Here is a 15,418-nt window from a genome sequence, read left to right as displayed (position 1 = left end):
CCGCCAACCTAGAAGAGAACACACGCTTACCTTTAGGGTGAGGAAGCTAACAGCCAGCTTTATCAGGAGAAGTTTTGTGGATTACTACAGTGAGTACATTTTTGGGAATCTAATGAAAAGCTTTCTGGTTTTAAACAACATATTTTTGTGATGTTGGAAATGGCTGCATGCATTATTATTTGCCAGGTGTGCAAATGAGTTACTGCTTTAAAAATGAATGGGGAAAAATATTTGATTTACTTAGCTTCATACTTTACCCTGATTTATATTCAGATGCATGGACTTCAGCAATCTGGAGAGAACAATACATTGCCATTTGAACATGACATCCTTGTTCAGCAATATTGACATTTTATTTTTCGGGATTACTAAAATTTTCTTGCAAAGGTTATTGGCATTACACGATTTCCAGTATCAAAGAGAACTGATTTTTTTTTTTTTTTTACTACTTTAAAATATTGCTTCCATAACTTTTTCAGGAGACAAAAACCTGAAATGTGTAACTTGGACTTTTAGCTGGTAGGATGACACTTTGTGATCCCTGATGATAGCAGTGGAGATGTGCAGGAGCAGGCTGACAGAGCCTGTGGGGCTGGGAAAATTATACCAGGTAGATAGTGGGGTTTGGTGTGCAGCCTATTGGATCAAATATTTATACCCTTCAGAATACTGATGGACAGGAACCAGAGATCCCATGTCTTAATATATATGTTTTATGGGGGAGGTGGGAAGCTTCTCTGTAAAATCTGTCTCGGACGGTGGGGAGAAGATACCTGCTTGAGAAGAAACCAACATCCCATCTTCCCCAAGAAGGCAGACATGCATTTCCTATAAGGAATGGCATATAAAATACCTAGAATGATGCAAAAATGCTCAAGGTTAAATGAATATTAGAGAATTGCAAAGCTATGAACTCAAAACTAGAAAATGCCAGTGTTACATGATTCAGTTGTAGTACTCATACTTGCCTTTTGGCTTTGCACTGTGAAACAGTCTTTGCTTTGCATGTTTGCATACTTTTTTTTTTCTTGAGGACTCTTGTCTCATTCAGCATTATTCTCTTCTATCCCTGGTCCATTTCTTTTCTCAACTGCTGCCTGCCTCCATAGGTCCCATCTGTCTCCCGTCAGCTTCTTTCTTGCTCTGTGTTCTAGTGAGGTAGCATCATCATCATCCTTATCTTACTCCATATTGCCTAGGAGTGAGTCTGTAGCAGGCGTGTCAAACTCATCTGGCCCATGGACCCTTTCCCCTCTCCCAACACACCTGATGCAGCAGCTTCTCCAGCTGGCCTGAAACCTGTGCTGTGTGTGGCAAAGCTCCTGGAGTGGTTGGGACAGGCACCATATGCAGTTGTGCTTCATGTAGTGGCTGCCCTGGCCACACTGCTGCACAAGGTACCTGCTCCAGCCAGTCTAGGACTTGAGCTGGAGCGAGTGCCAAGTATGGTGCTTGTGCCAGAGCAGACACTACTGTGATGTAGTCCAGCTGGGGCAGCCACTTGCACACATCCTGTAGCCAGTTTGGCTGTGCTGCACTGCACACAGTGCTCATTCCAGCTTCCAGCTGCTCCAGGATCTGCACAGCAAGCAGTGTAGGTTCCGGAGTGGCTGAAGCAGCTGCCGAATTAGGTATGCTGGGAGGGGAGGGAGGAAAGAGTTTCATGGGCTGGATCTGGCCCATGGACTAGTCCTGTGTCACAGGCATGCATTGTGGCCTGTTTGGATCAGATCAGACTTGGGGGCAAATGGGGGTGGGGCCAGATCCAGCCTTTGAGCTCGCTTGTGTACATCAGCTAATTCTAGCGAGAAATAATTTTGACCCTTCAACCAACAGTGGTGCAGGGGCTGGCACTGGATCCTGGTGTTGCTCTCAGCCTCTGCATCACACCAGAGCCTTGAAGCAGCTCCTGTGTACTTGGAGGGTGGGATCTGCTTCCATTTCATGCTGACATTGCTTCTGGAGCCTTGAACTAGGTCTTGTACAGTGTGGGGGCTGGATACCAGTGTTGCTTCCAGCCCCACTCTGCTCTGGAGACTTGAACTGGCTCTGGTGCGGTGTGGGAACTGGGACTGGTTCCCATGCCAGGCTGCTGTTGTTCCCAGACTCTGCACTGCACTGCATGGAAGCCTTCAGCCAGCTTGGTGCAATCCTGGGGCTAAGAACAAAAATTAGTTGATTTTCTGTCGTAGCCCTGGCTGGGATCCCACTGGAGCTGGTTCAAGGCTCTACCATGGTGCTACAATTTATATTTAGATCACAGTAACCATTAACATGCCACTACATAGAAAACGTTTGAAGTCATCTTAATGCTTACTATGATCTAAATATAACATGCTAAATGTAACATGGAACAGTACCCTACTTGGTTTTGCTTCAGTGATTCTTGGAGGCCAGTAATTGTGGAAAAGCTCCTACTGAAGGAGCTATATGGGTGGGAGAGGAGCCATAGAAAACAGAAAATGAGGGTTGGAAGGCATCTCAGGAGGTCATGTAGTCCAACCCTCTGCTCAAAGCAGGACCACCCCCAACTAGATCATTCTAGCCAGGACTTTGTCAATCCAGGCCTTAAAAACCTCCAAGAATGGAGATTCTACCACCTCTCCGGGTAACCTGTTCCAGTGCTTCACCACCTTCCTAGTGAGAGAGGTTTTTTTTTTTAATATCTAACCTAAACCTCCCTTGTTGCAAGTTGAGACCGTTGCTCCTTGTTCTGTTATTTGTCATCACTGAGAATAGTCTGGCTCCATCCTCTTTCGAACCCCCCCTTCAGGTAGTTAAAGGCTGCTGTCAGATCCTCTCTCAATCTCTTTTGCAGACTAAATAAGCCCAGTTCCCTTGGCCTCTCCTCAGTAGTTATGTGTCGCAGCCCAGACCCATTTTCATTGCCCTCTGCTGGATTCTCTCCACCTTGTCCACATTCCTTCTGTAGTGGGGAGCCCAAAACTGGATGTTTGTGTTGAAACATTTTGGATTGGTTGGACAATCTGAAAATGTTTAGCCATTTGTGAAGTGAAATTTTCAGTTTGGGGCAGACTTTTTTTCCCCAGAAGCTTTTTGGATATGTTTTTGTTTCTTTTTGTTTTTTGCTTTTCAAGACAAGTGGAATCCTTCTATGTTAAACAGATCCTTTTCATGAAAATGACTTATTTGGCTGAAAACCCATTTTGTTAGCGAAACAAAGTTTCCAAGGGAGATTTTCAGTTAGCCCTAAAACTAACAGATTTCCCGTTAGTCTTGGAAATTAACTGCACCTGTTGAAATTATACAGCCCTCCCCCCCGAACTTTAAGGCATAAATCTACCTTAGAAACTTTTCAGTCTGAATAGTCAAATACTAGAATTGTTATGAGCAACTAAAATGAGGATCTTAAAGTGGGAACTATTAGATAGCCTAGATCAGTGGTTCTCAAACTTTTTTTCCCACGGACCACTTGAAAATTGCTGAGGGTCTCAGTGGACCACTTAATAAATGTTTTTTTGTTCTACAGATCAAAGCATGCAACTCATATTTTAATATCAGTAGTTTTACCTTTTTAATGTGATGGAAGTGCCTGTTTTTTTGAGCAAAGTTCTGGGAAGTTTGTCAGCTTTAGCCTTAGGTCACCTTTCTGTGAACCACCCAAATAGATCTCTGGATCACAGTTTGAGAATCTCTGGCATAGATAGTCTTAAAGCTGTGTTTGCTAAGAGGTCTTGTTATTTACAGTAATTTAGTTTATTGTGAATTTTTGACAGCCTCACAGATTTAATCCATGACATGAAATTACATGAACGTATCATTCATTCAAAAGATAGCTATGTCCTGACTGGTTATCATTGTGAAGGCTATCTTGTTTTCTCTTCAGTTTCAGAATCTTAAAGAAGAGTGTATAAGGCCACAAACTAAAAAAGGAAAAGTGTTTGAAACTCTCAAAGGCCAAAAGGTGATTGCAAGATCAGACCTCACAGGATTATATTTCCCAGGTAAGTATTTTTGTGCATATGTGAACACCTCCTTACTTGTTGAAAAGACAAAATAAAAATAAACATTTACTATTTTGTTTTCATTTGGCTAAGTTTTAATTTGATTCAAGTTGGAATTTTTAATCTTTTTCTTCCCCACACAGTACTTTTTATAAGGTCAGAAAACTATGCAGACCTCTTGCTGACAGGTGTATGTATTTAAGAAGGTGGAAAGGTTTAGCAACAAATGTGGTACTCCTTTTAAATTATAAGCTAGTATCAATTTATTTTTTTGCTCTTGCTGTGCTAGCTTATTTCCATTTAGGATTTAGCAGAGTGCAGAAAAGTGCACCAAAGTGCACCATTTATTTGTTCAAAACATTTACTAGATGTTTGCCATTTTGTTGAATTATAAGCCAACATCCTTCCTTATCAGCAATCTGGATGTGGGCGTGGAAAACATCCTGTCCAAATTCGCTGATGACACCAAGTTGTGGGGTGAGGTGGGCACTCTGGAGAGGAGGAACAGAATCCAGCTAGATCTGGACAGGTTACAGAGGTGGGCGGATGAGAATAGGTTGGAATTCAATGCAGACAAGTGCAAGGTGCTGCATCTAGGGAGAAGGAACTAGCAACACACCTGTAGGCTGGGGAACTCCCTTGTTGTCAACATAGGGGCAGAAAGGGATCATGGAGTCATTGCTGACTACAGGATGAACATGAGCCGCCAATGCGAGGAAGTGGTCAGTAAGGCTAACTGCACCTTGTCGTGCATCTACCGATGCATCACAAGCCGGTCCAGGGAAGTGATCCTTCTCCTCTATGTGGCATTGGTCAGGCCACAGTTGGAGTACTGCATCCAATTCTGGGTACCACATTTCAAGAGAGATATGGCTAGCATTGAGAGGGTCCAGAGGAGGGCCACTTGCATGATCAGGGGGCAGCAGGACAAGCCCTAAGGGCCTGAACCTATTCAGCCTCCACAAGAGAAGGCTGAGAGGGGATCTGGTAGCTGTTTACAAACTCACCAGAGGGGACCAGTGGGAATTGAGGGAGGCTCTGTTCCCTCAGGCACCACCCGGGGTTACTAGGAATAACAGCCACAAATTGTTAGGGAGAAGGTTCAGGCTGGACATCAGGAGATGTTACTTTACAGTTAGGGCTGCCAGGCTCTGGAATGGGCTCCCAAGTGAGGTGGTGCGCTCTTCTACCTTGGGGGTCTTCAAGAGGAGGCTGGACAGATATTTGGCTGAGGTGATATGATCCTGGCACCTATTCCTGCCCGGGGCAGGGGGTCGGACCTGATGATCTGTTTAGATCCCTTCCCACCCTAAGTACTATGATACTTATAGTGTAAAATTGTGTTCCATGATGTGGCATTTGAAAAAATCAAATCAAGTCTTCTCATATGGATGATCTAATATCCTGGGACACATGCCTACCTCAGAAAACACTGGTATAATTATTATCCCCTTTATTCTTAGGAGAGGTGCAGAAATGGAATAGTGTGGGTACTATGGATTGAAGTATCTTGGCAGAACTCTGCATGCAAGGTTATCCCTTGTCTGTTTGCACAGTGTCTGGCCTTTATCTCATGTTCTTAATACTGTGTTTTCATGAACACTGAATAATTTAAAATTAAAATAAATAAAGGATACTTTGATAAAGGCATTTATTATGACATGTACTTTACTTAGGGTAACAGTCAGCCACAAATGAAGTTCTTTAATATTACAGTTGGATCAAAAATCATCTTGGTTTTTGTCTAGTTTTGAAATGTTAGTTAAGAATAGTCTTTTGATGACGTATTTTTGCTGAAACCTCTTCTGTTGCCAAATGGAAATTGGATAAAACAGCAGATGAATGAAAGGGAGGTAATGTGAAAAATCAGTGGTGCTTTTTCTGCTTTTGAATTAATCAGAATGAGCGGAGTGTAACTCAGATATTCACCTACAATTTTATTTTTCAATGTTATAATTCAAAACAGAATGTTGATGGTGGGCTTGGCATGGTAATAATGATATATAAGAATAAAAAAGTTTACTAAATGTTTTCAGTTTGTTATTCTGCTTTTCATACTAAGGATATTTTTTTCAGGGGAGAGGGCAACCAATCTAGTTACAAGAGTGTCCTTAAAAAAAATCCTTTTATGCACACAAATTGGATTATTGTGTACCACACTGTTAGTTTTACTCCCTTTTGAATATTTGGCCCTTTCAGTAAATGAAATAAAATGTATGCGGGTCACTTGCAGCAGGTTGCAGTTAACAAAACTACACATACTGTATCCAGTGAGAAGACAATTGCAATCATTTTACCAACTTATTAGCAGAAGTAGATTAGTTTTAGAGTATTTATAGAGCGGCTTTCTATCTTAGGGTGGATGGGTATTAAATTCCCTATTGGACAAACAAGAAAATAAGCACAGAAAACTTAAATGAATATCTCAGAGTAACATGATAAGTCAGTAGTTGTTTGCTTTTTCATTATGGTCCTGATTCAGCAGAATACTTAAGTCCATACCTGATTTTAGATATGTGACTAGTTTCATGCAAGTTATTTGGCCTGCTTACAAGATTGAAGTCAGGCATGGACATCAAGGCTTGCTGAATTAGGGCCCAAATTAAAGTATTGCTTTTGCTTCTGTTAAGCTTTATAAACACTTTACTTAGAATTGTTTTGTACCTTTAGTGTTTTAAGGTACTTGTAGTAGTAGTAGTAATGTATATATAACACTGGATTTCAAAGTTGTCCTTTTACCAAGTACATTCTCTCTTAGGTCCCAATCCTTCAGACACTAATGCATATGTGTAGCTTTCACATAAGTGAGTATAACTGTGGCTTTATGCATAAATCCTGTACAGTACATTTTCATGCTGTTTATCTAGTAAATGAAAATAATGAAAACTAAATACAAATATAAATTTGAATGCAAGAAGTACACTGCCATATTACACTCTACTGGATTTTTAAAATTCTTCCATAATCGATAAAAATAATATGTAAATGGAATATCATTTTAAAATATTTTTTCCCTTAGGGACAGTGATGAAAAGTATCAGTTCCACCCGGGCACTTGTTGACTTCAGCTATGGAGAGATGCACATTGTACCAACTAAATTCATTATTATTGTGGGGGGTGCTATGCCTTGCCCATCTTTGCAGGTGAAACGCTATTATTATTTTTGAGGGAACATATATTCATCATTAACTTTTGTTTTGCCATTTGCGTACAAACAAGTTGATAAATAATAGTTTGGTCATTTCCATAATTTGAAAACATTTGAAAACTTTAAGATTCTCTGGATGCATCTACACATGCCGATATAAGGAGCTTTAGCTGGATTTAAGGTGCATTAAGGGCACATGTCTACATATGTGTGCCCTTAATGTGCCTTAAAAATGGTGATTTTAGGCAAAAGCAGGTATCAAATTTAGGCACAATGGCTAAAGCGCCTTAAGGCACGTGTAGACGTGCTAAGGTGCATTAACGCTGGTATGTCAACTGACTTGGGACTGTATTTATGGTTTTTAATTTAGTATTTTTACTGCATTTAACCTTTTGGATCCTTTCATAGTTATTTGATTCGTCTGTGAGATTTTGTAAGGGCAGTAGCTGTAAGGACTTGATTTGTAGTTATTGATTCATATTCAGGTAAAAAAAGGTTTTGCTAAAACCAAAATGTGGGAATGACTTGTGTTGGGTCAGTTTAAAATTAGAACAATATGCTAACCATCTTTTATCATGATTCTCCTTTAAATTATGCTTATTATAGTTGCTGCAGATATGGTGGATACAAATAGAGATACATTACTCTGCTTCAATCACTTTTAAAACTAGAAATATGACTTTTTTTCCTAGAGAATATGAATAATGCCTGTTGACATAAAAAACAGACCCTTGTATTCTGTGTAGGGAGAATCCTTACAGACCCTTGTATTCTGTGTAGGGAGAATCCTTTCTGGAAAAGTCTTCAGAATATAGTAGAACATTTATAATTTTTATATATAAATATATATTTAAATAATTATTCTATGGATCTTAATTAAAGAATTATTGTCCTGCTATAGAGTTTGACAGGAGGGATCAAAAACCTATACAAAGCAGAGTATGGTTCATAATTACCTTCTAAGGATTTAATGATTTAAGAGTTAGAATTGTTACAGGATCTTTCCCTGGTCGGGCTTACCACAGATCACAAATAGGCAGGAGAACGGTGAACAAGCCTGGTAGCTTTTATTAGTGACTATCAACGTAGCCGCGCAGCAGCTAGAACTCACCATGCTTCACGCGCCCTAATGGTGCGCGAGACCGATGAACCTGGCTGGTGAGTAGTTTCTGGGGTTTCAGGTCGCCGGGATCAGGCGGGTCTCTGCGTCCTCCTTCGGCTGGCCACTCCAAAGGCCGAGCCGTGTCCGTTATAATTTGCCGTAAATCGTTCCGAGTCCGTTGGATGCAGAAAGGACCCTGACGATCAGGTGGAGGCTCCTTTTATAGCTTAGGTGACGTGCGGTGGTGTGATTGCGTGAGGCACCTTTCGATAGGCCCATGGCACTGACTGACTGACGCTGGACTCTGCCTTGTGGAAAGTTCTAGCTACTGCTTATCTCTTACATTGATGGCAGAAAAACAACTACGGTCTGCCTAGCAACTGTTACATAACTCTGTGTAACTTTTTTCTGACTGGCGAACGTGGCCACTTAACAAACATAGTGAACACAACAAGAATAATTTCTAGGTTCTAGCAAATCTATTTGTTTGTTCCTCTGAAATTCTGTAGGAGTCTTCCATATATTCCTGTTTTGTGAACTGACACTTCAAGGGGCTGAGCCAGCGGACACTGAAGAGTAGTCAGCACTGGCAGATTCTTTACCCTTTCCACTAGTGTTCCATATTAAGGCAGTGAAACACATTAGCACTGTGTTTTGTGTAGTCAGACAGTCTGAATATCTGTCTCTTATGCCATGTAAAACTAGTATTATGATGCTCTTGTAACCCAACTCTTTTTTGATATATAGGTTGGAGACTATGTGTTCTCCAGAACTGGGATACAGATGGGAGATTATTATTATGCACCTGCTGTTGTCATAGCAACACCGAATAGAGTTCAACCAGATGATAAACTCTACACAGTTTTAATGTACAACAATAAGAAAGTAAGTAGCTTTCTAAAAGCAAGTATACATTGCCTTGGCATTAAAATAATTTTGTTTTGATGAGATGAGTGTAACTGACCTGGTTAGAAAAAAAAAAAGGATTCCATTTGCCATCAGCAGCTGACCAAAATCAAATGAGGTTTCAGGGCGGAGTAAATAGCCAGCATAATGAACGATAAGTGATAAATAGTGTAGAGTTATTTAACTGTAAATTAAACAGTTTTCTGCCTTCCATAATCTGTCTGCTCACTTTCACAGAGTACACATTGCCAAAATAAGGAATACAGTATTTTTTACCACATTAAATCTAATTTTCTATGCATTTTATTATCATAATAGTCTCCAATAAACCAAGAAAATTTTATTTTTTTCCTTTCTGGCTCATTATTAAAAAAAAAAAAAAGAATTATACTTATCAGGACTTTGTCATCCAATTTATTTAGCTGCAGATTATAGTTTCACTAAAGTGGCTTTTATATGCAAGTTTCCTTGTTTTTAACTACTATTTTTGATGTACAGAAATTACTGATTTTAACTGGCTGAATGCTAATTGTGTTATTGCAGGAACACTGTATACGAAGTGGGCTTGTTAAAGTCAGCCAAGCTAAATATGCTTCTTCCTGCCGCTTTATAAAAATGGCCCAGGTGGTAGATTACATGATGTAAGTACACTTGAACCAAAATGTGTGAACGTTATTTTATGTGCACTCTAAATTACATATTGAAAGGAGGAGACATGTTTGGTGTTCAGTTTTGCTTTAGAATTCCCATATCTAGTGCTATAACAAGTAGCTATTTTATTTATTTCAAGGAAGTCCTGGACACATGGCCAAGTGATTTGATGCACATTATTGACACAATCTCCAACCCATCTGGCAGCATTCCCTTATTTAACTCCTTGTTATTAAGCATCAAACCAGTCTGTCGAAGGTTGATATAGTGCAGCTCACCTGCAGAAACTGGCACTGTACAGGGGTGGAGATTACGTTTGTACCAAGACTACTAATTTTTTTTTTTTGTGATATAAATATGTGGTTACATTGTGCTTTAAATTACAGATTGTATCTAAGGTACTGAATCTTTTATTTGACCTGAGTCCAGGGGTTGTTGTGGAAAGTATGTGTAGGGTGCCTTGAGCATTAGGTCAGGCATGCAGAACATAGGTAAATCTGGGCTGATACGGTTTGCTGGTTGAATAGAATCTGAACTCCCACTGTTTCCAGGTAAATTTGACTTTCTGTCTAGACTTTTGATAGCTCTAACTGTGATCCATTTTGAAGTAACCCTGAGAAGTGGTACCCTTCAGATTCTGCTGACATGCTGCGTGTTGAGTGGCAGAAGCCCTTTCTGAGCTTAAAGCATAGAGAGACTTCAGAGTCTGTGGCTACAGCTGACCCCCTTTTATCAGCAAAAAGAACAAGAGTATAGTAAAACTGATCCAGAAACTGAAGAGAGGTTCTTTTCCCAAAACTACTTAAAGCCATGGGAAGAGACTGGTGGTCTCGCAAAATCTAGTCAAAGATAGAAGATGAGCTAGATAAATTGGAATGAGTTAATACCTCCCATTCAAAACTAAGACTGAATTTATCATTATCCTGCATTCCTCCTTTAAAGAGGTCTTTTAGAGCTGAAAAAAGAACAGGTACTGGGGGTGTGTGGGGGAATATGCAAGGAGAATTAAGTAGAATTTAAGCTGCTAAGACAAAAAATGTGATCTACTAAAATCCTTTCCCTTTACTTGGTGTTTAGGTTTCTGAGGGTGTGTAGGCACCCAAACTTTTGCCAGAAAAGTAACTTAAATGCCAGAAGTTCTGCTACTCTGAATATTTTGACACCTGTCTCAAACCTAAGTGTGTTTTTAGCTTTACAGATTAGCAGTCCAAGGCCTGAATCCTCTAAGGAGCCTAGTCTGGTAGATGTGCTCCATAGCAGGCCTAACCCCCCTGACGGCACAGAGTTCAGAACAAAGTATAGCAGCTAATGCCACTTTCATCCAAAGGTGGCTTTGTACACTTTTAATATAACATGAACCTATAAAATAGCATGAGTGACTGTACTGTTCACTCCAGTGCAGCCAAGAATACAAGATTCATAGGGCAAAGAGAGACTGACTCAGTGATGAAGTCATTTCCTTTTTGGTCTTTGCTCTCAACTCTATTTATGTATTTTATCCATACTAAGAGCATAAATAATTAATGGGGGAGGAATGCAGGACTGCTATCAGTGGTGACACGTAGGGGGAGCACATATACCCTGTGAGCGCTGGTGCACCTGCTGATGGGCCACACTCCCTGTTCAGGCAGTGGGCAGGGGTGCAGGTGGGAGAACTGGTGCCCGCCATGCAAGTGCTGGCTGGGGAGCAGGGCCTCCAGCAAAATTGGCTGCACCGCTTCTGGAAGTGGCTGGGGGGACCCTCCCTCCCCCGTTCAGTGGGATCACCCCCTGGGGGACCCCCCCCCGTCGCACTCAAGAGGCACCACTCGCCCATGTCTCCTATCTCCCGTATGAGTGTCCTCACAATCCATGTAGCAGTGACAGTGCTGACAAAGAATATGGTAATTCTTCCCCAATAGCTTGGCAGATGCCTTTGAGGATAGACAAATACCACCCCCAGAAGACAAATTTAAAGCTTCTTCAGAGCTTTATTGCCAGTTGCTAGGCCTGCTATGCCCTGATGTATTGACTTGAAAGACAGAAAACCCTACAACTCAGTGAATTCAAGCCAATGTTTTAGATACCCTGCCTATTTTGTACTTAAAAAGGTTTCAGGTTATATTGCCTGTAGCGTTCAAGAATGCATTGACCTTAGCCTCTAGAGTGACATACATAATTTGAGGCCACACAGAAATGATTAAACATCTTCCAGAAATTCCCAGGTTTGCACCTATTATAGCTGTTCATGTACTATTATATGTTGTGACTATATTTCATGAGCTGTTTTTACTGTAGTGTAATGCTACCATAATTGCTAATGATATAGGCTGATTTGTATACTTAAAATGAGGAAGATAATGTATTTTTAACATCACAAATTCAAAAACTGCATGTGTGTGGAAAAAAATGATATGACCGTATTCTATTGAGTAAGGTATCTTTTAGTAGAAAATAATTAAAAGCTTTTATAAAATCAAGTCTTTCATATTTTAATGGTTAAATAGTAGCTTGTTATAAATATGCAAAAACTCAGGACAAAAGACTTGCTTGGTATTAGATACCAGATTGACCCAAATAACCTTGTCTGCCAGTGCCATGTCATTAGACTAACACCCCTAGCACCTGTCCTCAGTTAGCTGACCGGAAGGATGCAGGGCCCTGGTCACATCTATGCTCTAGGGCTGGGGCTGGCAGGGAGACTTCTCTGGCAGCAGCTGGAGAAGAAGCTTCTGCAGGAAAGAAAAGAAAGCTCTATCACAGTTTCGCTGGCTGAGATGCTGCTGGTGCTACTGTGCTGCCTATTATTATTACCTGTTGTCATTTAAAGTGATGGACCAGGATGAAGCTGTAGGGGAGGAGGATACCTCATTGGGGCACACTACTGTGTTGTGTAGAGGCCTCACCGCTGGTGAGGGCGTGCCTTAATGAGCAGACACAGTCACACATGTCATGAGTTTTGCTTGTCTCAGTGGCTTGAGGTGCAGTTTTCCAGAAACCCCTGCACCTATCTGCTCCAGACCTGGCAGGCTTCATGGCCTTGGCAAGGCCTAGCATGCCTGCAGTTTTCACCCTGCTGCGCGCGCGCGCACACGCACGCACACACGCACACGAGTTTTGCTTGTCAGCAGCCTGAGGTGCAGTATCCCAGAAACCCCTGTACCTATTGAGACCTGGCAGGCTTCCCACCCCCAGAAGGAGCTACCATCCCTGCAATTTTTATCTGAATCAGCCAAAAAATGACAAAGTTATAGGTATTTCAGTGATTCCCCATTATAGTCTATGGCTGAAACTCCAAACCTCTCCGAGTCAGTGCCAAATCTTCCAAAGCCAATTTAGCTAAAACAGTTTGGGACAGTGATCTAAATCTCTGAATTGAATCACTGTCCTCCGAATCAGTCTAATCCAAATCGAATACTTCCCTATTGGCACAGGCCTAATGCTCTCTTTCTTTCGTTTAATCTTTCATTGCAAGCTGACTGGCCATAGTCATCCATACAGCCTGTCTCTTTCAACTCCTTATTTTTACTATTTGTCACTACTATTTCCTTTGCTATATTGAATTTTCCTTTCCACGATGAAAAAGAAAGGAAAATTACATGCTGGCAATAACATTTTTCAAAGTATTTCCCCATCTAGCTGTGTCCCTCCCTCATATATTCCGTTGTATTTTTGTACACAGTTACATGCTCTCACTTGCTGTGTTCACATGAGCATGGACATTTGGTTCCCTGGGGACAACTAACAGTGGCACTGTGCCATTGCTAGCTGTCCATGGGGAATGCCTGTTCCATGTGTGCTCTGGTGCATGGCAGGTTACCTGGGGTTGGGTAGAGGAGGCACTGGGGTGGACTCAGCAGCCTTATCAGGGGTTTTGGGAAGTTCCTGGGGATGCAGTAGTGGCAATCTTGCCACTCATAGCTTGCCTGGCAGCTGAAGCGTGGCTCTTGTTTTGAGCATCGTGTGCTGACCCCACATATGCTGCTCCACTTCTTTTCCTGTGCGGGTTTTTTTTTTACCCCTGTATATCCACCATGCTGCTCCCTTGCAGCACGGAGAACAGCTGAATGTACTGTATGTGATGCTTGTCCTGCCATGGCTTCTTTTTTTAGGGGACAGTGACATCCATCAAGGGTTCAATTTTTTTTTTTCAAATTACTGGGGGCTGGTGTTGGGCAAAAAGCTGCATATGACTGTGGCCCCAGTGTTTGCCATAGTTACCTATTGAGGCAGGGGAAGATGGTGGGGCCAAAATGGCTTCTTTTGTTAATTTTGGGGCAGCCGAGACAGTTGAGGCCAAAACATGAACAAGCCAGCAGCCCTGGAGGCTTTTGCTGTGTCTATGGGGCTGTGAATGATGCAGGCAAGGAAGAGGGGGATGTTTGTGGCTGGCTCTGGCATGTACTTTCAGGACACGGGTGTCCATCAAGGGTTTGAATTTTTTGTTTGTTATTAGTGTGGGCTGGTATGGGGCAAACAGCTGCATGTGATTGTGGTCCCAGTGTTTGCAGCACTGTGGAAAGGCAGGGGGGCTGTCTTGGCCCTGTTGCTTAGGAGTTTGTGTGCTGTAAATTGAGCAAGGAGGTTATAAATACAAGCCTAGGTAGGGCCACTGGGCCCCCACTGCAGAGGGTTATCCCAGAATTTTTTTTTTCACCATGACACATGGAAGCTGCCACTGGCCCTAGGACCAATGGGAGAAGTGGCAGGGCTCCAGGGTGGAAAGGTGTGGTTTCCCTTTGGGGTTTGGCATGCCATGCCGAGGCCAACACTTAGACCAATTCTGCACTCAGACAACTCAGAGTGTCTCTGAGGAAGGGGAAGATGGTGGGGCCAAAATTGCTTTTGGTGGGTGGGAGGCGGCAGCTAAGACAGCTGAGGTGCAAGCACAAAGAAACCAGCAGCCTTGGAGGCTTTTGTTGCATCTCCAGGGGTGTGCATGATGGAGGTAGGGAAGAGGGAGATGTTTGTGGCTGGCTCTGGCATGTTATTTCAGGGCACAGGGCATATTGTGTCAAGGGTTTGAATTTTTTTTTTTTATTAGTGTGGGCTGGTGTTGGGAAAGAGCTGCATGTGATTGTGGTCCTGGTGTTTGCAGCGCTGTGGAAAGTCAGTGGGGCTGTCTGGGCTCTGTAGCTTAGGAGTTTGAATGCTGTGTACTAGGCCAAGAGTTTACAAATTCAAGGTTCGGCATGCCATGCCAAGGCCCACACTTAGGCCTGTTCTGACCTCGGAGTGGATCTGACGAAGGGGAAGACGGTGGGGCCAAAATGGCATTTTTTATTTTATTTTTGTTTTGAAATTTTGGGGCAGCTGAGACAGAGGCCCAAGCAGGATGGGGAGACCAACCCTTTGGGGTTTGGCATGCCACGCCAAGGCCTGCACTTCTGCATCCTGGAGCCTTGCCACTACTCCAACTGGTTGTGGAGCCCATGGCAACTTGCATGTGTCGTGGTGGGAAAAAAAAGAAATTGGCTTGCCTCAGGACAGGGGCAAGTACAGAGATGACACCTGGCCTGGGACTCACAACCTGGTGGTCGAAAACACAGAAACCACACCACAACATGAAGCATCCGGCACAAGCCCAGGTCTCTGCCAAGACCCATTCTACCACATGACCACAGTAACATACAAAGGTTTTTCCACCAACACTCCACACAAACCCC

At 42.2% G+C, this 15,418-nt stretch overlaps 1 protein-coding gene across 3 annotated transcripts in view; it reads left to right on the top strand.

Annotated features, from left to right (window-relative positions):
* Positions 1-15,418, top strand: part of VWA3B (von Willebrand factor A domain containing 3B) — a 126,037-nt gene that overhangs the window by 102,708 nt on the left and 7,911 nt on the right. For all 3 annotated transcript variants that reach the window (XM_019529449.1, XM_019529450.1, XM_019529451.1), the window contains exons 24-27: positions 3,848-3,965; positions 6,985-7,109; positions 8,964-9,101; positions 9,666-9,763. In XM_019529449.1, coding sequence (XP_019384994.1) covers positions 3,848-3,965; positions 6,985-7,109; positions 8,964-9,101; positions 9,666-9,763 — 479 coding nt within the window. The remainder of the gene's footprint in view (positions 1-3,847; positions 3,966-6,984; positions 7,110-8,963; positions 9,102-9,665; positions 9,764-15,418) is intronic.

This window comes from Crocodylus porosus, unplaced genomic scaffold, assembly GCF_001723895.1.
Source record: "Crocodylus porosus isolate Cpor-Errol unplaced genomic scaffold, CroPor_comp1, whole genome shotgun sequence".
Taxonomy (NCBI): Eukaryota; Metazoa; Chordata; order Crocodylia; family Crocodylidae; genus Crocodylus; species Crocodylus porosus.
The sequence above is the reverse complement of the archived record's forward strand: the minus strand, read 5'-3'. Positions and strand labels throughout refer to the sequence as shown.